Source organism: Cherax quadricarinatus, chromosome 30 (genome assembly GCF_038502225.1).
Source record: "Cherax quadricarinatus isolate ZL_2023a chromosome 30, ASM3850222v1, whole genome shotgun sequence".
In the NCBI taxonomy this organism is placed as follows: Eukaryota; Metazoa; Arthropoda; class Malacostraca; order Decapoda; family Parastacidae; genus Cherax; species Cherax quadricarinatus.
Window position 1 is genome coordinate 4,488,628 of NC_091321.1, and position 24,534 is coordinate 4,513,161.

Consider the following 24,534-nt stretch of genomic DNA (forward strand, 5'->3'; position numbering starts at 1 on the left):
GGAGGGGGAGGGAGGGGGAGGGAGAGGGAGGGGGAGGGAGAGGGAATGAGAGAGTGAGAGGGAATGAGAGAGTGAGAGGGAATGAGAGAGTGAGAGGGAATGAGAGAGTGAGAGGGAATGAGAGAGAGAGAGGGAATGAGAGAGTGAGAGGGAATGAGAGAGTGAGAGGGAATGAGAGAGTGAGAGGGAATGAGAGAGTGAGAGGGAATGAGAGAGAGAGAGGGAATGAGAGAGAGAGGGAGAGGGAATGAGAGAGTGAGAGGGAATGAGAGAGTGAGAGGGAATAAGAGAGTGAGAGGGAATGAGAGAGTGAGAGGGAATGAGTGAGAGGGAATGAGAGAGTGAGAGGGAATGAGAGAGTGAGAGGGAATGAGAGAGAGAGAGGGAATGAGAGAGTGAGAGGGAATGAGAGAGAGAGAGGGAATGAGAGAGAGAGGGAGAGGGAATGAGAGAGTGAGAGGGAATGAGAGAGTGAGAGGGAATGAGAGAGTGAGAGGGAATGAGAGAGTGAGAGGGAATGAGAGAGTGAGAGGGAATGAGTGAGAGGGAATGAGTGAGAGGGAATGAGAGAGTGAGAGGGAATGAGTGAGAGGGAATGAGTGAGAGGGAATGAGTGAGAGGGAATGAGAGAGTGAGAGGGAATGAGAGAGTGAGAGGGAATGAGAGAGTGAGAGGGAATGAGAGTGAGAGCGAATGAGAGAGAGAGGGAGAGAGAGGGAGAGGGAGGGAGAGTGAGGGAGAGAGAGAGAGGGAGAGGGAGGGAGAGGGAGAGAGAGAGGGAGAGAGAGAGGGAGAGAGAGGGAGAGAGAGAGGGAGAGAGAGGGAGAGAGAGGGAGAGAGAGGGAGGGGGAGAGAAAGAGAGAGAGAGAGAGAGAGAGAGAGAGAGAGAGAGAGAGAGAGAGAGAGAGAGAGAGAGAGAGAGAGAGAGAGAGAGAGAGAGTGCTAGCTGGTTACTTGCAAAATTACCACCGCCACGGTGGTGTTACAGTCACTTCCAGCTGTGTCAACATATAAATCATTATTAACATAATTGGATTCAGTAAGATTTTATACTATATATTACCGACGGTGGCCCAGGGCCTGGTGGCAAATGCTCTCGCTTCACACGGTGAGGGTCTGGATTCGATTCCCGGTGAGGGTTGAAACACTGAGCGTGTTTCCTTACACCGGTTGTCCATGTTCACCCATCAGTATAGTCAAGGGGGAAGCGCTAAATCCGTAGGATTATACAACGCCTGTGGGGGGATGTAGAAGGTATTCAGGTTTAATTCGGGGAACTGGAGCACAGATCCAATTCCCTAGATGAAGAGCCCCTCACCAGTGTCAAGGAACCTTCCTTGAGGGGCCTTTGTCTTAGTCGACTGGTGTTGGTCGGATCCCCAGACAAACCTGACCTAATTTGCCCGAAATGCTCAGCATAACAAGCGGTTTTCTATATAGTAGTATGTCATTGTTGTCAGCTAGACCTGTATACCTTGTACATGTACTTGTAGAACTAAAGATATTATTATTATAAGAAAATTGAGATAATCGTTGTTGTTTTATGAGTTCTCAAGAGAGAGAGAGATCTCTTATCAACACGGATGTCACAATTCACAGTAAAACACAGGCAAACTACATGTAAATCACATTTAAACCAAATGTAATTCACAGGTAAAGTACATGTAAACCACAATCTGCACATGCGGAGTAATAAAACTGTGTTGTGTATTGCACATAAAATTTATTGAAATTCTAAATAATGGCACACACTGAATAAGAATGAATAACTTTTTTTTTTTGTCCCTACACGAACCTGCTTTTTTTATTACATTCTGCGTAGCGGCGATGTACAGCTTTGTCACCAGTTGTTGTTCTTTTTGTGGCACCGCTAAAAGCGCCAGGGACCTGCGGCACTCCAGCAAGAGTGGTGTCACCTGCGGCACTCCAGCAGGAGTGGTGTCACCTGCGGCAGTGTGTTAGTTCCTTGAGTAACTGACCAGGGTGTTGTCTGGCTTTTGAGTCACCCGTCTTGAGACCATCACCGTCTGGTGGCACCGGTCAGTAGTGGCAGCTGGTGCCGGACCTGCCACACCCACCACCCCCATCTCCTCATCCCCAGATCTCCACCAACACTTCCTCACCCTCCTCATCCCCCGCTTCCCGTCTCCTGCTGGGTATCTTGTCTTCTAGCTATTGTGGTCACAGTTGGGTGTGATTTGTGTGTTTGCTACCCAACCCTACGTTATTTGACGTAGGACGGTACCCCAATCGCCCGGTGTGTGTTTGCTGCCCAACACTACGTACTAGACGTAGGAAGGTACTACACTCACCAAACGTAGCCAGGTAGCACACTCACCAGGTGTGTTCCTCCTCACAAACACGTAACTACACGCAGTAAGATACCACATTCACCTAGTGTGTGTGCTCCCCATACCACATTACCAGACGTAGGGAGGTATCATACCAGGTGTGTGCTCCCCACAACCACGTCAACAAACGTAGGGAAGTGCCACACTCGCAAGACGCCTTCTACAGTGCGTATTTCCCATTTGTATGTATTAAACATCCAAAAAATAGGGTAATATCCCTACCAGACAGGAGACTCTTTCTTACTGGTGAACTGCATAAATCAACTTTGCGTGTAGATAGAATATCTGAGAAACATAAACAGAGTTTCTGGGTGACTTTTATGGCTGACATTCACGTAGTCTCTGCACCAGTAGTTTTACACGTTGTCACAGCTACTGCTTTCCTTATGCTTGATGCATCTGCCTTCAGAGTTGGAATTACTGGAGAATGTTAAGTATGTGGTTTTTATTATAAATAGAAGATATACCAAGACACAGAGCCGCGATTGAGAAAAGAATGCAGAGCTGACTACAGATCTGACCCAGTCAGCACCAGGTCTGACCCAGCCAGCTCCAGGTTGACCCAGCCAGCCCCAGGTCTGACCCAGCCAGCTCCAGGTCTGACCCAGCCAGCTCCAGGTCTGACCCAGCCAGCTCCAGGTTGACCCAGCCAGCTCCAGGTCTGACCCATCCAGCTCCAGGTCTGACCCAGCCAGCTCCAGGTTGACCCAGCCAGCTCCAGGTCTGACTCAGCCAGCTCCAGGTCTGATCCAGCCAGCTGACACCCTCCCTCACACTTTTGACGTGTGTCTGAGGAATTATTTACACCGTGAATGTGTTGAGAGATGCGTGTATGTAATCAGCGAGAGTGGTGTGTGTGTGTGTGTGTGTGTGTGTGTGTGTGTGTGTGTGTGTGTGTGTGTGTGTGTGTGTGTGTGTGTGTGTGTGTGTGTGCACGCTTGCCAATAACAGTAGTAGACTAGTGGCAGATATTATTTTCCAGGGGACTGAAGGAAAGAAGGAAGCGAGGCTTGGGGCCTGCTGCTGCTTGGTTCTCATGCTTTCTATTCTTTTATTTTGATTTCTGCAACATTTACTGAAGAGGATAATCATATCTGAACACAGCGAAGGATTGTTCTGCAAATATTTACAGAGAATGTGTGTGTGTGTGTGTGTGTGTGTGTGTGTGTGTGTATGTGTGTGTGTGTGTGTGTGCATGTGCATGTGCGCGTGCTGGGCAAGAAATATAAAATTAATTTTACAATTTGTTTCTTGCGACCGTGTTTTCGAGGTAGGAAAACTACCAGCGCAGGTACCGTGGTATCCAACATTCAGTAAATGTTGCAGAGTTCTAAGGTAATTGTTTCTTTGTTGAGGTGGAGTGAGTGATTGAGTGGAGCCAGCTACATGGTGCCTTCCTGCAAGATTACTCCACTGAACCAGTTTTAAGACTGGTCCACTCTTACACGTTTTTCATTATAATCTACACACTGTAACATTTTCTCCCTGATGAACTGCATACCAAATGTGTGAATGAATGAATAAATGAGTAACCTGAAAATGGAGAGCAGTGAAATCTTTATACAGAGCCAGTGGAGTGATCTCGCAGGCTGGCCATGGCTCTCTCTCTCTCTCTCTCTCATTTCTCACAGCGTTAAGAGTCACTTCGAAACTTCAGTATGCTGGTGGGAGCGGGAGGCGGGGCTAGGCGCTCTTCTTGAAGAGCCAAGCGCTCTCCTTAAAAGAGCCGAGCGCTCTCCATGAAGAGCCAAGCGCTCTCCAGGAGGGTGGTCTTTGCCAGGACGGGAGTAGAGGTTCAGCCTGCCACTACCACCATCACCACCACCAACCACCTCCCTCGTCCCCACCGTCAGACTAGTGCTCCACGTCAATACTACGCCTGAGTTATTACTTTATAAACTTTATCACAGTCGCAACAAAACAATCGTCAACGATCCTTTTATTATATTAAACCTACACCAACGCGTCACATTCCCACATATATTTCTTTTATCAAAATTTATAAATAAAATAAAAAAAGAACCTTTTATTCAATTCTCTCTTGACACATGAACTAGTCGACTTATAACGCATAAAGCACTACAAGTAATGTACCAGGCATGATGAAATCCGTATAATTTGTTTGGTTCTAGGCTAGAATAAAGAAATACAAATATCAGACATGGTCTCACCTTCTATTCTACATTTTAAACACTCGTCCCAGATAAGGTTCCATTCGCCTGGTAAGGACTGTCAGGAATATCGTCCATGATACAAAAAAAAAAAAGCACTAGCCACGTCCTATCATTGTTACGCCCGACAAACAGCGAGCATCACCTTCCAGTACATCAGATGCTTGTCAGTAGTAAATATTTCACACCCATTAATTCCAGCTGTGTATTCCACCTTTTGATGTCAGTTCACTTCCACAGTCTTTCCCTGCCAGTTATGTTTGTTAGGGAGACTTGTACGTGTGGCGTCAGAATAGCACTATTTACCATGTCCAACCCGGGATTAGCAGCACGGCTGTACTACAGACATACTGTCCGAACTATGCAGTCCATTTTCACTGCTGCTACGCCAGCACTAGCTAGTGATTCTTGTATTCATTTTATGCGTTTTTATCACCCCTACCTCCACCATCTTTACTTGTGAAAGACTGTCCAGAAAAGGTGCACAAAAATTCTACAAGTCTTCAAGCACCTATTGCTCAGAGTTGCATGTCTGACACAACCGTTAATTTGTCCCAATTTGTAGATTAAGCAACACTGCTCAACTGTAATGCTGTGTCCCATTATCCTGTCACTCCCACTTGACTGCAGCATTTCTCAGCGCACACATTGCACCACTTCAAAAACTTTCTATACTGGGTCTTGCCGCCTGCTTGACATTCCTCTCAGCGACGTGCTCCTTGCTGCTCCTCACTCTCCGTCCATACGACAAGTAGTCCACTCCTGGTGCCGAGGCTGCACACATTAACAAACCCATATGCAGCACTATACATCTCTCTCCATCTCCACATTCGAGTTGTCCTTCCACTTGCCATTCTTGAAGGGTGGCAAGATCAGTACTTCGTAACCAGATGCTCTTGACAACTAGGTGAGGAGGACATTTCACAGGATGCGCGTGGGTAATCTTATTTATGTACATATTTACCATGTCTTAACGCAGTTCCACTAGATGGCAGGAAAGCCTGTTTCAGGCGTCTTCGTTGCAGATGCTGTCTGTTGTATCGGGAGAGATCAAAGGTGTAGAGGTCACGTCAGGTCGCCTTAATCTTGGTATTTTCCGAGGAATTAAATGGTTCGTTCGGGCCACCCACGACCCACGAGAAGCTTTCTGCGAGTTTTGGAAATCTTCAAAGCATTGGATGGTGGAGCGTTACCACGAGAAGAGTGAAGATGGTGACCTGGTAAGGGTCACGTGTGGACATTAACTAACTTGGATAGTTTGGTGATCGCTGCCTCATGGCGCTGACCTCTGGTGAGCAAGAGTCACGACATTGAAATCTTGGATTTCTCACTGAGGTCCATGGAGAAATCCTTATAAGTATTTTATAACATTTTAAATCATGTTATTTTGGCCAAGTACAAGTGCATTTAAACAGTGAAACTGTAAAAGACCACATTGCTAATATCACTTGTCAGCTGATGGATCTTCGGCGATGACTTAGCAGGACAGAAAATCTAATTAAAGCATTGAAAGATGACAGGTTGGCCAAGGACCCTCCAGGAGGCGTTCACTGGAACGCCAGCTCAAGGGCGTCTCATAAAATTGATGAGGTTGACTTTGAGTTTGGGATGCTCGTCTCGGAACCCAAATTCTGGAGATCTTGGGTGTTCTAGTAGATTACCTCGTAGACGGTGGCCTTCTTGTCGCCCGAACCCGTCACGATGTACTTGTCGTCGGCAGAGATGTCACAGCTCAGCACCGACGAGGACTCCTTCGACTGAGGAAGAAGAAATTTTATTTTTGTCAGTGTGTTTTCACTTCTACGCCGCCAGAATATTTAACTACTGAAAAAAAAAAAATGTAGTACATGACAAGTGCACTGAAGGTAACACTGAAGATAGTTTCACTCAGTGAAGAGCGTCAAGGATCAGATCTGAGTCTTCACCGAGCGAAACATTACCAATAAATGTTTATTCTTAGGAACCTGGGAAAGGAAGAGCGCGAGAAACAATAGGAACAGCTAACTGGTGTTTCCTGTAACGCAAGGTAATAGGAGTATGTAAGCATAGTGAATCTAAAATGCGAAACGGTCTACGTAGTATTTAACGTTTCATCGTCTCCCCACAATGAGTGAAATACTGTGGAATGGCTGGAACTGACATGAACTCCATGCATAATGTAGATAGTATTGATGCAGAGCACATACCTGGAAAATGGAGGCACCATAGGGTGTACGCCAGGCATTGAGCAAGTTGTCCTTGCCAGTCGACACGAACCACTTCCCAGCAGAGGCGAATTTGAGGGACAGAACACAGGATTCGTGAAGGTGGAGCTGATACTTGTCTGGTTTATTGACGTGTAAGACTTCCACGTTGGAGCTCTCCATACCAACAGCAAGCCACTCTCCGGTGGGACAGTAGCCAAGAGAGAAAATCTGACTGGTAAAGTCGTGCTGCTGTAGCTGACGACCCTCTCTCAGGTCCCACGACCTGACGGTGTTGTCCAGACCTCCAGTCCACAACTTGGTTCCGTCAGGAGAGATGTCGATGCATGAGGCGCCGTCTGTGTGTCCCTGGAACTGTCTCACTAGAGTTTGGTTGTGTAAGTCCCACACAGCAATGTTGCCGTCGCTACAACAACTGAAGCACACCTTGGAGTCCGGACTGATGGCCAAGGCGTAGCATGCTGGTGCTGCCGAGGTGAGTTCTGCCTTTATTCTGGGCGTGGGCGTGGCCAGGTCCCAGATGCTGAGTGTGGAAGCTTCTCCGCCCACCAGCAGCGTCCGCCCATCAGGCAACAGCTTCACTGACCGAATGTAACTGTCACGTTGCTGCAAAGAGAGACAGTCTTGTAAATGGTGAATCACAGTAAAGTGGCTGGAGCATTTCACAGCTAAACCACAAATTGGGAATGGAAACTAGAAAATCTTTCGATCCACATGGACCATTATTAAGTCCAAAACTTCATCCAGCTTTCATTTCCAACTTGTGAGGTAGGTTTGTTAAGATTTGTCAGGAAACAGGTTAGGTGCTTCCTGACACGGATCCTAGTCATACGATGACCCGCCACTGGAGCGTTTGGTCACTTAGACCGAGGCTTTCTGCTGGCTTACCAGTCCACCCCTTTCAAAAAAAAAAAAGTTTTAATTATTTGTGAGGTGGTAGTGTCTTAATATGTTTATAAATAGTAGGAAATCAGTACATGTATGGAGCCCTTCCGTAAACGAACAAGGCAATTTGGCAGTGCCTCTCGGGCAACGAGCTGATGCCCAAGATGGCCTCAAGAGGCCAATCTTGTGGTCCAAGAGGCAGCCCCGTGGGCAGGGGCTCCTCATCAGCCATTCAGTGGGTAACCCCATATGTACCCGACCAGACTATCACTCCAAATTGCAATAATCCCGTCCGCGAGGCACACCATGTCTGAGACCGCCCTCAAACACCACTCTGAATACTGATGTTACCACTGCGTCTCCCCACCACCACTACTACCACCACCTGTACCATCACTTCTACCACCAACCATCGCCTGCACCACTACCGCTAATAACACCTACATCACCACCACCATTACCTTCACCTACACTACTATCACCACTATCTGCACCACTACAACTACCTTAACCATCTCTTTCACCTCCGTACTACCACCGCCCAGTCTTCAACTGGGCGAGTAACAATATGACATTCAATGAGGACAGATTTCAGTTACTACGATAAAATAAAAACAAGATCGGAGTACAAGACAAACTCAAATTAATCAATAGAGCACAAGTGTAATTCGGGAGAACTGCGAGCAATAATGTCAGATCTCACGTTCAAGGAGCACAATGTCATTACTGATGCGCAAGGAAAATGAATAGCTAGAACCTTCAAAACAAGAAATGCCAAGCCAGTGATGACACTCTTCAGGTCACTTGTTTTCTCTAGGCTGGAGTATTGCTGTCTTCTAACAGCCTCCTTCAAGGCAGGAGATTCTGCACAGCTGAAAAATGCACAGAGAACTTTCACAGCTCTTATAAAAACAGTCAAGCACCTAAATTACCAGGAGCGTTTGAAGTCCCTCGAATTGTACTCCTTAGAAGGTAGAGATTGATCACAAATCTGCACACTGAAGCTACTACATACGAACTGAAAAGCAGTGGAGCGATGAGTTCACAGAGGGAACTCAGTAAGTGTTAAGGAACCACTCTTCAACGCCCTCCCTTCATACATAGGTGATTACCAATAAACACTTAGCTGTGTACAACAGGGAACGCGACAAGTTCTTCAAATTAATTCTTGATCAGCCGGATTATGGTGCATACGTTGGACTGCGAGCGGCTGGCACAAATAGCTTCATCGATCAGGCCAGCAACCACGACTTGCCTAAGCGACTCTAAGTAAACCTCCTTCATTTACATCACCACATGCACTGCCACCATCTCTACCACCAGCACTACCACCACCTCCACAACTACAACCTGCACCACCACCACATAAGCTATTACTTCTGCTACCAACAACCACCACCACCCCGCCACTACTACCACCAACAGCAAAAGCAACAACCCCACCACTATCATCACCAGAAACAACGACGACAACAAGAACAGCACTATCTCCCCTCAGCACCATTACTACCACCATCCCTGGTGCTGGTGACAGCGCTTGCCAGCTCTTAGGGACAACAACAGTCTGACCTCCTGATGATAAATGCTAAGTGGAAAATGCTTTTGGGGCAAGAAAGAGCGAGTTATCAGGGAACAAGAAAATAGTTTCAAGAGGAGAGTAGCATCAGACGGAAGAGGATGTGGGGAGGGGAGAGAAAGGTGGTGGATGGAGATGGAAGACGATGGAAAAGAGGAGCTGAGAAGGAAGGGTGGGAGAGGAGGTGAAGGTTCGTTAAAATCACTGTGTAACTGTACGATAGTCTGTCAAACCACAAGAAAAGAGCCTAAATAAATATTAGGTAGCCACACGGACGGAAGAACGAACGGACGGACGGCTGGCTAGGACACAGCAGAAGCCGAAAGAGAGGAAGCATCTGCAAGATATGAAAAGAGTTTGTTTCCTACTTATTTCTGAAACTAGACACGTCTTACCCTAGTCTAGAATGTGTGTAGAACCCCCCCCCCCCCAACTCTCTCTCTCCAGGTCACAGTTGCTCTGGTTTAACAGTCTTGAGAGAGAAACTTTGATCACCTCACTTTTTCTTGTTTAGAAACTTTTATATCCCAGACAGTGTGGGGCTCCTTTGTTGGGCTCTTGGCTCCTTTGTTGCCTCTGTTTTATTCTTTGTTGCGTTCTTGGTTTTGTCCTTTGTTGGCTCCTTTGTTAGGTTCTTGGTTCCTTTGCTGAGTTCTTTTTTTTAGTTCTGTCCGTTGTGTTGGGTTCTATTTTTGTACATTAGGTTCCGTCTGCTGTGCTGTGAGTTCCACTAGTAGTGCTGGTCTCCTGGGCCACCACTTATCACTGCTACACAGGAACCTCGGCCGCTTCACCTAAGTTAACTAAGTTAATGTCTGCCATTAAGACGCTTGCCTTCACTTGAGTGGTTTCCGCTGTTGTCGGTGTCCACGCTAAGTATGCGTCACCCATCACCTTAAGTCCCCATCACCGCAGCCAACGGCAGACACCATCACTATCTAGCTCTATCCATCCCTTCTACCCACCATCACTGACTGCTTCGAACTCTCGCCATCAGTACCACCATAACTTTTTTCTTTTACCACTGCGAACACAACTACCACCATCACACAGACTCGCAGTACAACTACTGCCGTTACATCTACCACCATCACAGACTACCATCACAACTACCATTACAGCCACCACCAGCACAGCTGCTACCATGACAAATACCACCATCTAGACAACCAACACCTGCTAGGTAACACCGAGAGGTGTGCTTCTTTCAGTGTATGTACGCTGAGAGTTTGCACTTGCATGTGTTTCAAATTTCAAGAGACACTCGCATCACTCGCTAGAGCGGAAATTAATGTGGGAATCTTGGGAGTAATAATGCCAGAGGCTCTCACATTTAAGGGCCACAACAGTGTTGTTATCGCAATCGCAAGGAAAATGACAGGATAACTAGAACTTTCTAAACAAGAGATGCCGCGCCAGTGACGATAATTTTTAGTCACCCGATCGTGGCTGGAATACTGCTGTGTACTAACGGCTTCCATCAAGGCAGGCGAAACTGCAGACCTGAAGAATATACAGAGAACATTCACATCTCACACAACATCAGCCAAGTATTTAAATTATTTAACTGGAAGTGCTTTAAGTCCCTCGAACTGTACTCCTTAGAACGAAAGCGAGAAAGATACATGATACAGTACATATGAAAGATTCTTGAAGGATTGGTCCCAAATCTGGATGCCGAGATCACTACATACGATAACAGACTGCGTAGGAAAAGCATGGGAGCTATGAGAGACAACTCAGTTAATTGTAGGGGACCAAGACTCTTCAACGTCGTCCTACGGGGCATAAGGGGAATTACCAACAAATCCCTGGCTGTCTTCAGAGGAAACTCGATGTTCACCAAGTCATTTTCTTATCAGCCGGGTTGTAGTGTACCAACAGTCTAATCCATCAGGCTAGCAATGAGAGGCCTAGTCTGGGACCGGGCCTCGGGGGCGCTAACCCCCCAGAAACAGCTACAGGTGATGTACACATTAACTTATACTCCCGTCCCAACAAATGTAGAATCAGGGGGAGAGTTGATCCTTGGGAAGACCCCAGATAAGGGAAGACCCCAGGCAGGGGTAGGAGAGCCCAGGCTGGAGTAGGAGAGCCCAGGCTGAAGTAGGAGAGCCTAGGCTGGGGTATGGGAGGCCAGGTTGAGGAGAGAGAGAGAGAGAGGGGGGGGGGCGGTAACATCAAGAGTATGACACTCACTTCAAGACATTCTCTCTGCTTCTCACCACAATCACGCCAAGTTTATGTTCTTGATAAAGTAACCAGCCACACCCCTCGTGCAGGGGAGGCTATCCCTGGGGAAGGGGAGTGAAGGTGATCCCTCCCCCCTCACTGACTCCTCTGGGGGAAGGGGGATAAAAGAAGGGGAGATCGGGTCCCCCCCTCCTTCACTGGATCCTCTCGAAGGAGTTAAGGAAGAAGGTTGATTTTCCCCTTTCCCCTCACTGAGGGGAAGTAAAGGGGTGCTTGGGGGGAGGGGCTCCCCTCCTCCTACCCCTAGTACGACTGCCAATAATAATAATAATGTTGGGCAAAGTGATTGTTATCTCCATACACAGCTTAAAGAGTTGGTACAAGAGCCCCACCAGGCCAAGAAACGCACACGCACACACACACACACACACACACACACACACACACACACACACACACACACACACACACACACACACACACACACACACACACACACACACGCACACACACACACACACACACACACACACACACACACACACACACACACACACACACACACACACACACACACACACACACATACACACACACACACACCAAGGTAATGCCACAGATCTTGTGGCTATTACCATGGCCAATTTCTGGCACTGTGAACGAAGGCAAGAGTCTAAGAGAACATCAAGAGAAGAGAGAGGAATGATCAACCATCTTAGTGGGTTTCTTTGTACTTTACATTTTTTGTAAAAATGTAAATCCCACATTGTAACCTTTGTAAAGAAATAAAAATTTGTATTTGTAAGAGGACAGAGAGGAAATGAAGAAGACAGATTAAATCAGTGAGACAGAGAGGAAAGATGCTAAATATGAAAGCAAGAGGATAGAGGTAAACAAGAGGACAGGAAATCGAGAGGATAGATAGCAAAGCGAGAGGATGAAGAAAGCAAGACAATAAATAGGAAAGTAAGTTGGCTAGAGAGGAAATCAAGAGAATATATAAGAAATCAAGATAAATACGATGTCAAAACGGAAATAAAATGATAGAGAGGGGCGAGAAGGGCAGAGTGAAGATAAGAGGAAGAGAAGTGAGAAAGGAAAAGAAGTGAGGAGGGAAGAGGAATGAGGGTAGAAAAGGACTAAGTAAACAGTGAAGGAGGGGTGCAGAAGAAATATGGAAGAATGCGAAAAGGGAGAGTGGGAAGAGGAAACAGACGAGAAGACGAAGAAGAAGAAAAAGGAGAAGTACCAAGACTAAAACAACAAAAGTTGAAACAGGATTAAGTGAACGAACGAGGAGAAAAAAAAAATAAGAGACAAAAGATAATAACAGAAAGAAGGATGAGAAACATGAGAAAGAACAAGACAATACAAGAGGAGGAATAATAGTGAGAAAGATGAGAGAAGAGGGTGGGAGAGGTCGACTTACCCGGGGTGGGAGAGGTCGATTTATTCAGGCGGTGGAGGGAAAATAGAGAGGGAAGACTGGAATGTGTTGTGTGGAGACACAGGAGAGAGAGAGAGAGAGAGAGAGAGAGAGAGAGAGAGAGAGAGAGAGAGAGAGAGAGAGAGAGAGAGAGAGAGAGACTAGACTGTAGAATCAACACGCACACACAGCCAGGCACCAGACTAGACCCCTCACAGTGTGCCAAATGACTATCACTTAAGACCCTAATTAACCTACAAATACACCCCCCACCCCATCCCCGCCGTTAATTAAACCAACAGATTAAAAACCACTTCGGGGATGCGCTTCCCGTACCCGGAGACCGCAACCTGCGACCGTGCGGCAGGACAGACGGGTGGGCAGTCAACAAAAACGGCCGTACATACACGCTCTCTTGCGAACTTCGCCTTCCACAAGCTCCAAAATTGTCCTGCTTGTCGACTAGTCATTTTAATTGACTTGTAGGGCCTCTTGTCAGTTTACATTCTGTCTCCAAACTGGACGCTACATCATAGATTGCCTCTAAACTGGACGCTACATCAAACTGTCTCTAAACTGGACACTACATCAGACCGCCTCTAAACTGGACGCTACATCAAACCGCCTCTAAACTGGACGCTACATCAGACTGCCTCTAAACTAGACTGGTATTAGGGCTGAGCGAGACTCTGGCAACCACCCGGAGTCTTAAGATCAGACCAGACCGCGGCACACTGACAACTCTCCTCTCGTTGTTTCATCAACGCCCACGTAAATCTTGAGGTGTACCAGGCATTAGTCAGCGTAGGATGGGGTGCTGAAGTAGCAGTAAGAAGTCACAAAAATAAGCAGCGGTAACAACAATAGCAGCATTCAGCAGCAGCACCAGCAGCAAAAGAGGGAATAGTAGCAACAAGTTGAAGGAAGACAGCAGCAAGCAATAAACAGCAACAAACAGAACAACACTAAAAACAAGAACAGAAGCTCCAGCAACAAGAACACTGAGAACAGCAATGAACAGCGGCAACAAAATCTGTAGCAAGGAATAGCGGTTAACAAAAAACAAGCAGCAGTGACAGCATCAGTAAACAAAATCATGCAGCAGCATGGGTAAACATAAGCACACAGCGATAGTAGTAGAAGCGAACAAGAGTATGCAGCAGCAGCCGAAGCAAGCCAAAACCTTGCAGCAGGAACTAGGAGGCACCATCGCCACAGCAATTACTGGTGTGTTGAGGGCGGTCGCTACACAGCGACTCCCACCGCAACACCACACAAGCCAACTATTAATTCTGACAGGTGAGCTGGTCAGGGGTTGTGTGTGTGTGTGTTGTGGGGGAGGGGAGAGAAGTTATGTTGTGGCATGTGGGGGAGGTATGTGGCCGTCCCAGCTATGTTATTACGTGGATGGCTCCTAGAGGCCCCGGTCCTCGGCTGACCTAACCTGTTAATAGAACTTGATGTCCGTTGCTGGTAATGGTAGTAGGCAAGGCTGACTCCACTAGTTGGTAGTGACAATACTTGTGACACATCACTGATTGGTTTCAAGGACTTTCCTATCTTCACAGTCCAGCCTGTGGTCAGGCTTCCTTGATAACTGCCTGAGTAACGAAATTGTTGCAGGCCATCACAGCCTGGTTGATCTGACACCAGGCGGAGGTAGAAGTAATCTAGTTTGTTCTTGGGGATCTGTGCGTTTCCTCCAGCATTTGCAAACTTCCATATTATTTCTCACTCTGGTAAGTTATGGTAGTGTGCAGGTTTGGGACCTGGTCTCCGTGTGTCTCCCGGGTATATATATATCAGGAATCTCTCCTTCGCTTCCGGGAGCACATTCCACGAAATCTGAAGCTTTCCGAGTACGTTAAATGCTTTATTGGCTCTGTGCGGACAGTAGACGATCTCTGTACGTTTTCCAGCTCCGATGGTGGAAGACCGTCTGGTGGCAGAGAATGCTGTGAATACACAGAGAGAATTCAAAGTGTTAAGTGGCCACGACTCTTCAACATCCTCTCTTCATAAATAAGAGGGATTACCAACAAGCACCTAGTTCTCTTCAAGAAGGAACTCGACAGATTCCTCAGAAACAGTTGTTAATCAACTGGGTTGTGGTGCATACGTTGGGCTGCGGACAATGGGCACTAGCAGCTTGATCGATCAGGCCAGCAACCAGGAGGTACGGTCTGGGACCGGGCCGCGGGGGCGGTGATGGTGGCATCGAGGATATTATCACTGCCAACACCTGCATGTCACTACTGCCAGGAACATTTATTTACTCTTACACAAATATCCTAGTTGTCGTCAGCTAGGTTATCTAACATAATGTGAGTGTGGGAATAATCCAGTTGCATTAAGGTAATCAAGATAACTAACTTGAACCGCTGAGTCATAAACTTCCTTGAAGTATCATCGTAAATTTGTTGCTGTTGCAAACAGGGTTGTAAATTTGATTGATGCTGATATAAACATTAAATCTTAAGGCGAATGAGGAATATATATATATATATATATATATATATATATATATATATATATATATATATATATATATATTCATATATATATTCATATATATTCACATACACACACACACATTATTTATATATATATATATATATATATATATATATATATATATATATATATAAATATTATATATATATATTATATAGGTATCTTTTCTTTCTTTCAACACACCGGCCGTATCCCACCGAGGCGGGGTGGCCCAAAAGGAAAAACGAAAGTTTCTCCTTTTACATTTAGTAATATATACAGGAGAAGAGGTTACTAGCCCCTTGCTCCCGGCATTTTAGCCGCCTCTTACAACACGCATGGCTTACTGAGGAAGAATTCTGTTCCACTTCCCCTTGGAGATAAGAGGAAATAAACAAGAATGAGAACTAGAAAGAAAATAGAAGAAAACCCAGAGGGGTGTGTATATATATGTTTGTACATGTATGTGTAGTGTGACCTAAGTGTAAGTAGAAGTAGCAAGGCGTACCTGAAATCTTGCATGTTTATGAGACAGAACAAAGACACCAGCAATCCTACCATCATGTAAAACAATTACAGGCTTTCGTTTTACACTCACTTGGCAGGACGGTAGTACCTCCCTACAGTCTGCGGTCATTGAATACCAAGCATCCTTGGTTGACCCCGTCTGTCAGTCTCCCTCCCTCCCCAACCACAACCACATCCTCCATCCCTCACCACAGCTCCATCCTCCATCTAGGTTACCTGCAGTCACTTCCGGGGAGTCACCGCCCCCGTACTCAGAGTCCCAGACCAAACATCCAAGTTTCTGGACTGGCCTCCAGTATAGCCACAACCTCTCACACTCCGTCCCTCTTCTTAATCTCTATCTCTCCTTCGTCAGTGATTCACCCTCTGCTTCTTTCACCTCTCACACCTCTATCCTACTTTTACTCCTTCCCTCTAAATATCCTGTACCTCTCTTCCCTTTACAAACTGTTGCCTCCCACTTCCGCTACACTCCAACTCAAAAAAAAAAAAAATGCGGCTTTCAGGACAAACATTGTAGGCAGTGTTGTTCTCCCTCTCCTCGTTGACAGCTCTTCCCACCTCTTCTCTCTTTCTTAATCCTCTCCCTACCTTTCTGCTTCTGCCTCTCAGGTCTCTCCACCTTCCTTCTTTCTAATCTCTTTCCTCTTCTCTCTCACTATCACCTCACCCTCCGGTAGTCGGGGTCGTCAGTGCTCTGAAGGCCGGGGAAACAGGTGCAGCAAAAGAAATGGAACATGGGAGTTGGTGGTGGTTGATGCTGCGGTGATTGTGATGGATGAATGGGTGGTGGTGATGGATGAATGGGTGGTGGTGACGGATGGATGAATGAATGGGTGGTGATGGTGGTAATGGAAGCTGCGGTGGTGTGAGAGAAACATAATAAGCTTGTGGCCATGAAAGCAGCAACCCGAGGCAGTGAAGGTTACCTGCAGTTGCTTCCGGGGGTCACTGCCCCCGCGGCCTGGTCCCAGACCAGGTCTCCTATTAGCACGGAAGATGAACAACCATCACTAGAATGGTGAATTCATCAAATATAATCTTCAATACCTGTCATGTCTTATTTTTAATAAACAAACCAGGTTATTTACTTACCTGCTAAATTATATTTATAGACACAAAAATATACTGAATAAGTTGTATAGGTGACGTGCAAGGCACACAACAATGCACAAGGACAACACAAAGCAAAAAGTGATTATATCAAACAAATACACAGTGAGTACAATTAGACTTGCTGCTAGAAGCCCGCAGGTCTACATCAAAGCCTGACTGGTCATGCACTTGGAGCGGGTAGTGGTCCAGTTCATTCCTGAAAAACGTCTACTCTCTTCTCCATGACAGGTCACGGGACGCCTGGCATCAGAGAAGCTGTCTTACTAGTTTCAGAGACTGGGACAGACGCCTCGACCCCTGCAAGCTTAACTAGGTGACTACATACACATACATACATACATACAGACACACACACACACACACACACACACACACACACACACACACACACATAAGTTCATGACAAGAATATAAATCAAAGCCGCGTATGACCGTATGCCTCGGGTGTTCCTTGTATACTCTCTCTCTCTCTCTCTCTCTCTCTCTCTCTCTCTCTCTCTCTCTCTCTCTCTCTCTCTCCTGTTGTACCACCTTATTCACATTACTTCTTAATGCTGGTGAAGGGCTCTTGATCCAAGGAAGTGAACCTATCCTTCATTTCCATGGATCGAACCTAATTTCCTCCCATTCCGGTTTAGCGCGTCAATTTCAATAATAATGATAGTAATAATAATTATAATAATGACACTTCTCATCTTCCATCACCCTCCCTTCCTTCTCCATCACTCGCCTTCCCACATTTTTCATTTCTCCTCCCTCTTCCATCACCCTCTCTCCTTCTTTCTTATTTCTAACTCCATCCCAGTTTCATCGCCTCCCTACCAACTAAATTTCCTCCCGCCTTTCTCTTCCCCCTGCATTCCTCCCTCTCGCTTTGGTCTTTTCCCTTCCCTCCATTCCAGTTCAGTTCTTTTCCTTCCTCCTTATATTGCACTTTCCTTCCATCACAGCTACATTCACTCCCTCCCACTTTCTCTTCTTCCTCAACATTCATCTTCTTCATCTACTGTTCTCTTCCTCCGTCTACCATCTCCATCACCCTCCTTCCCACTTCCATCACCCTCTTTCCCACTTCCATCACCCTCCTTCCATCATCCTCCCTCCCACTTCCATCACTCTCTCTCCCACTTCCATCGTTCTTCCCATTTCTATCACCCTCCCTCCCATCTCCATCACCTTCATTACCTCTCACTTTCCTCACTCCTCCATCCCACATACACCTTCCCTCCCTCCCACTTCCATCACCCTCCCTCCCACTTCATTCACCAAGCTTTCAAGGGGAAAATTAAATTCCATCTGGAGTATTAAAGTGTTTTAAAACATCCTTCTTCGGCGAGCGGTTGATGGGGAGGGAGGGAAAGAGAGAGAGAGAGAGAGAGAGAGAGAGAGAGAGAGAGAGAGAGAGAGACAGGTTTCATCTACGCCCTTAGCACCACTGAGCTTAAGGGCCAAACTCCACTGAATTTAAAAACGCCATTAAAGAAAGAGGGAGAGGGAGAGGGGGGGAGGAGGGAGAGGGGGGAGGAGGGAGAGGGGGAGGAGGGAGAGGGGATGGGGGGTTTAAGGGAAGAAAAACTAAGAGCTGCCAAGTATGTTTGGATAAGACAAACAAACACAGAGAAGCTTGATGATTTCCACACAAGCCATGTTTGGCCGTGTTTGCTCAGCCTCGCCCGTGTTTGCAAATGCGTCTGGTCAGAATTAGAATTTGCTAATGACATTTTCCCCAAAAAGAAACTCCCCCAAAAATTTTTTTGGTGTTTTAATTTAGTAAATTTTACGTTTTTTTTTTTATGTTAACTCTTCCAGAAGGGCAAACACGGTCTCTCTCTCTCTCTCTCTCTCTCTCTCTCTCTCTCTCTCTCTCTCTCTCTCTCTCTCTCTCTCTCTCTCTCTCTCTCTCTCTCTCTCTCTCTCTCTCTCTACGAACACTTTTTTTTCGGGGAAGTTTAATGGAGTAATAATATTCCCAGGACGATCGTCTCACCTTCAAGGCAGTGTTTACATTTTCCGTTGTCAGGGCCTGCCCTAAATCATGACCAGAGAGAGAATCTTAGTTAATGGAGCAGTGATTTATTTCACACACACACACACACACACACACACACACACACACACACACACACACACACACACACACACACATACATACATATATATATATATATATATATATATATATATATATATATATATATATATATATATATATATATATTATCTCCTCCTGGATACCATCCCAGCAATCGTAGCTCTTACTATCTCCTGGATACCATCCCAGCAATCGTAGCTCTTACTATCTCTTGGATACCATCCCAGCAATCGTAGATCTTACTACCTCCTGGATACCATCCCAGCAATCGTAGCTCTTACTATCTCTTGGATACCATCCCAGCAATCGTAGCTCTTACTATCTCCTGGATACCATCCCAGCAATCGTAGCTCTTACTATCTCCTGGATACCATCCCAGCAATCGTAGCTCTTACTATCTCCTGGATACCATCCCAGCAGTTGTAGCTCTTACTATCTCCTGGATACCATCCCAGCAGTTGTAGCTCTTACTATCTCCTGGATACCATCCCAGCAATCGTAGCTCTTACTATCACCTGGATACCATCCCAGCAGTTGTAGCTCTTACTATCTCCTGGATACCATCCCAGCAATCGTAGCTCTTACTATCTCCTGGATACCATCCCAGCAATCGTAGCTCTTACTATCTCCTGGATACCATCCCAGCAGTTGTAGCTCTTACTATCTCCTGGATACCATCCCAGCAGTTGTAGCTCTTACTATCTCCTGGATACCATCCCAGCAATCGTAGCTCTTACTATCTTCTGGATACCATACAAAGCAGGCGAAATCGCAGATCTAGAGAGTGTACAGAGATCCTTTACTGCACGTATAAGTTCTGTCAAGCACCTTAACTACTGGGAACGCTTGAAAGCACTTGACTTGTACTCGTTGGAACGCAGGAGGGAGAGATATATCATAATCTACACTTGGAAAATCTTGGAAGGAATGGTCCCAAATCTGCACACAGAAATCACTCCCTACGAAAGTAAAAGACTGGGCAGGCGATGCAAAATGCCGCCAATAAAAAGTAGGGGCGCCATTGGTACACTAAGAGAAAACACCATAAGTGTCCGGGGCCCAAAACTGTTCAACAGCCTCCCATCAAGCATTAGGGGAATTGCCAATAAACCCCTGGCTGCCTTCAAGAGAGAGCTGGACAGATACCTAAAGTCAGTGCCGGATCAGCCGGGCTGTGGCTCGTACGTCGGACTGCGTGCGGCCAGCAGTAACAGCCTAGTTGATCAGGCCCTGATCCATCGGGAGGCCTGGTCGTGGACCGGGCCGCGGGGGCGTTGATCCCCGGAATAACCTCCAGGTAACCATCCCAGCAGTTGTAGCTCTTACTATCTCCTGGATACCATCCCAGCAATCGTAACTCTTACCATCTCCTGGATACCATCCCAGCAATCGTAGCTCTTACTATCTCCTGGATACCATCTGTAAATCTCTTACGTGATCTTCTGGTGATAATTTTTAATGTATAATTACTTACAGATTCCTCTGTACCATTTATGTGTATTCTTCACGCTACCTGTTATTGCTTTCTACCATTTCTGTGGCATGGCATTTGTTTACATTCCACTGCTTCATCCATCAATTCCATTTGCTCTATTTATTCAGTTCTTCTCGTAGACAGTTGTCTCGTTACACAGCGGGCATAGAATTATTCTTTCCTTTGCAAACCTGTTCTTTTGTCTTATTCTTTCTGGCAAGTCATTTACATGACTTACTCTTTATCAGGGCCGCCAGCACTGGTGTTTGTGACACCCAGCTGGTGGCATTATCAGGGCCAGCACTGGTCCTTGTGACACCCAGCTGGTGGCATTATCAGGGCCAGCACTGGTCCTTGTGACACCCAGCTGGTGGCATTATCAGGGCCAGCACTGGTCCTTGTGACACCCAGCTGGTGGCATTATCAGGGCCAGCACTGGTCCTTGTGACACCCAGCTGGTGGCATTATCAGGGCCAGCACTGGTCCTTGTGACACCCAGCTGGTGGCATTATCAGGTCCAGCACTGGTTCTTGTGACACCCAGCTGGTGACATTATCAGGGCCAGCATTGGTCTTCTGACACCCAGCTGGTGATATCAGGACCAGCACCGGCCATTGTGACATCCAGGTAGTGACATTATCAGGGCCGCCAGCACTGGTGCTTGTGACACCCACCTGGTAACATTATCAGGGCCAGGACTGGTGCTTGTGACACCCAGCTGGTGACATTATCAGGGCCAGCACTGGTGCTTGTGACACCCAGCTGGTAACATTATCAGGGCCAGCACTGGTGCTTGTGACACTCAGCTGGTGACATTATCAGGGCCAGCACTGGTGCTTGTGACACTCAGCTGGTGACATTATCAGGGCCAGCATTGGTGCTTGTGACACCCAGCTGGTGACATTATCTGGGCCAGCACTGGTGCTTATGACACCCAGCTGTTGACATTATTAGGGCCAGCACTGGTGCTTATGACACCCAGCTGTTGACATTATCAGGGCCAGCACTGGTGCTTGTGACACCCAGCTGGTGACATTATCAGGGCCAGCACTGGTCCTTGTGACACCCAGCTGGTGACATTATCAGGGCCAGCACTGGTCCTTGTGACACCCAGCTGGTGACATTATCAGGGCCAGCACTGGTCCTTGTGACACCCAGCTGGTGACATTATCAGGGCCAGCACTGGTCCTTGTGACACCCAGCTGGTGACATTATCAGGGCTAGCACTGGTGCCTGTGACACCTCGTTGGGAACATTTCCCATCAGCTGCACATCTCTTATCACTGTTCGCATTTTCCTCGCAACCAGGAAAATCCCTCGTCTCATCCTCCGCTTTTTATTTCTCCAAAACCTTTTTGAAATTTAAATCAATGGAATCTAGCCATTCTTTTTCTTAATAATTTTAAGACTCTGATTATCTTCATAGGTTTCAGCAACAGATTTTCCTCGTGTGAATCTAAGACAAATAAGGAACAGAAACAACAGAGTCGTGGTAAACAAGATAGGTTACTAACCGGTCAACTTCATCTTCATGCCAGCGTTTCGGAGTATCAAACTCCATCATCAGTGCTGAAAGTTAAGAATCACCAAGCAGCGTAGTTGGTCTATGTCATATAACAGAAGGTTCTATTCATACTAGCTTAATACATCTATTGGGGATTTTTCTGATTTGAAAGAAAACTGTTCTTTTTTTTTTTGTTCTCCACACTCCTCTTATCTGGCAGTGTTTATCGTCTTTCATTCTTTGTAGGTTTTTTTCCTTTCATCTTTAGTTTGCTTTTACAAACTTTCATAATTTTGTCCAGGCTTGCTCTTCCATTTTCAAAGCCACTTCTTTTCCTCTCTCTTTATGGCAGTATATTACTTTCTGGTTTCTTTGAAAATCTGCAAAGTTTGAGGAATAACTTTGAAGTTGGCTTTCACTTCTTTTTTTCCCAGGGATTCCCGGCATCTGCTGTTAAGCTGTACTTCACTGTTTTAACTTTTCTCATTTTTAGAAAGAGAAGTTCGATTACATTTTCATATATGCTGCGGAATTCTATATATTTTGCTTTTAACTTTAAAAATTATCTGTTCCATGAAGTCTTCTTGTAATACTTCACATTTTGAAGACTCGGTTTATCCTGTTTTTGTTTTTTTTCTTCGCCGAAAAGCTTTACTTCGCATGTTTCTTTTAAAAGAAGCATATGACTGCTGGTTCAAACACAGTTTAGATCATCAGTGTTGAGCATTTCTACTTTTCTATCGAGTATTTCTTTTCTTGTAAATGCTAGGACTGATAATGGCGATGTGTTGATTCTTGGGGAGCTGTTCCTGTTCACATAGCAGTAATTAGGTACCTGGGTGTTAGCCGACTGGTATGCGTCGCATCCTGGGGTCAAAATTAACCTAATCGTCTGCATAACCAGGAGTTTCTATATAGTATGTCATTGATGTCAGTTAGGTCTGTATGAGTTGTATCATGTACTTGTAGTGGATAGGGACATGTAGCAGACGAGGACATAGTCACTAACCCATCCCTTTGGGTAGGACCTACTTCCACTGGGGAATCCCGCCTACCAGGGATTATGCCCTCGTCTGCTATACGTCCCTATCCACTGACGCCTATATAACCGCCAGTTTCCTTGCCTTTGCTCCAGATTCTCCACCACCACGATGCTGTGAACACTAACTCCAAGGCTGAGGGACTGATTACCTCATCTTTTGTATATAGTTCTACTGTCTTCTAATTATGTCCTAGAATCTGTATTGATAAAGCCACTGGATGGCGAAACGTCTACAATAAAGATATCCAAATGTTGCACATGTGTCTTAACTTACATATTGTCGGTATTTTATACCTTTCTTGCACAACTCTTGCCATTTCAGCTGTCATCTTGTTTATGCTCTTCTAGTTTAGTTTCAGTTGAACCCGCTTGATTTGGTTTCTTCTCGTATAAAATATCACTGGCTCTAGCATCTGATTATGTTCTGCTTCTATCTGCTTAGTCCTAAATGTGCCAAAGGTAACTTATTATTCCGTAGTGGTACTTATTGCAGTAACCTACCTCCAACATTACACATTACCCTCACACCTGCATCACAAACTAGCCTCCCACACCTCACACTAGCCATTTACATCTCATGCCGATCCACTATACCAGTGATTCTCAACCAGGGGTAAATTTACCTCTTGGGGGTAAAATATTACATGGCAAAGGGTAAATATTTGATGTACTTGATAATTGAATAATAATTCAATTTATTTTTTTCTGACCTTGTTTTCTGTCCCTTTATGATGGCGATAAATTTTTTGTATGGAAGTAAAGGGGTAAATGAGAAATACATCAAGCCGAGGGGGTTAATGGTGGAGGAAAAGTTGAGAATCCCCGCACTACACCTTACACTAACCATCTACATCTCATGCCAACCCCTTCACCCCATTACACCTCACGCCAGCAACTTTACACAACACTAATCCGCTTTACCAAATACTAACGCACTACACTACACCAACTAAATAAACCAAACCAACCTCTACACTAAACAGGCCACACCAATTCCCCATGCTCCCCCCCCCCACACACACATTCCCATACACACGGAGAGTGGTTCCACAACAAAACAGAGGGTAGCACTCTCCAGAAGCTGTAAAAGAGTGCCATTGAAGCAGGGGAGGCTAATACTTAAGTACCGGGGCTAAAAGGCCGTGGCACTTGAACGGGTTGCCGGGCCAGTGCCAAACTCTTGGCACCCTTCAACCAGGAGAGCAAATGATAATAGCGGCATACTTACCTTACCAGAGAAGAGACATGGAATGTGTGTTGGTGGGAGTGGTTGGGTGGTACACACACACACACACACACACACACACACACACACACACACACACACACACACACACACACACGTCAGGACCATTTACAATAAGGTGGAATGTATGTTACCATTACCATTTTGACCTAGGCATATGTCAATTAGACACTAGGCATGTTGTATATATATATGTGTGTGTGTGTGTGCTTGTGTGTGTACTCACCTATTTG

At 46.0% G+C, this 24,534-nt stretch overlaps 1 protein-coding gene across 12 annotated transcripts in view; it reads right to left on the bottom strand.

Annotated features, from left to right (window-relative positions):
• Positions 1 to 1,703: 1,703 nt before the first annotated feature.
• LOC128692607 (transducin-like enhancer protein 4) overlaps positions 1,704 to 24,534 on the bottom strand; it is a 222,011-nt gene continuing 199,180 nt past the window's right edge. For all 12 annotated transcript variants that reach the window (XM_070089847.1, XM_070089846.1, XM_070089853.1 and 9 more), the window contains 2 exons: positions 6,709 to 7,332; positions 1,704 to 6,279 (listed from right to left, as the gene is read on the bottom strand). In XM_070089847.1, coding sequence (XP_069945948.1) covers positions 6,172 to 6,279; positions 6,709 to 7,332 — 732 coding nt within the window. In that variant the 3' untranslated portion in view covers positions 1,704 to 6,171. The remainder of the gene's footprint in view (positions 6,280 to 6,708; positions 7,333 to 24,534) is intronic.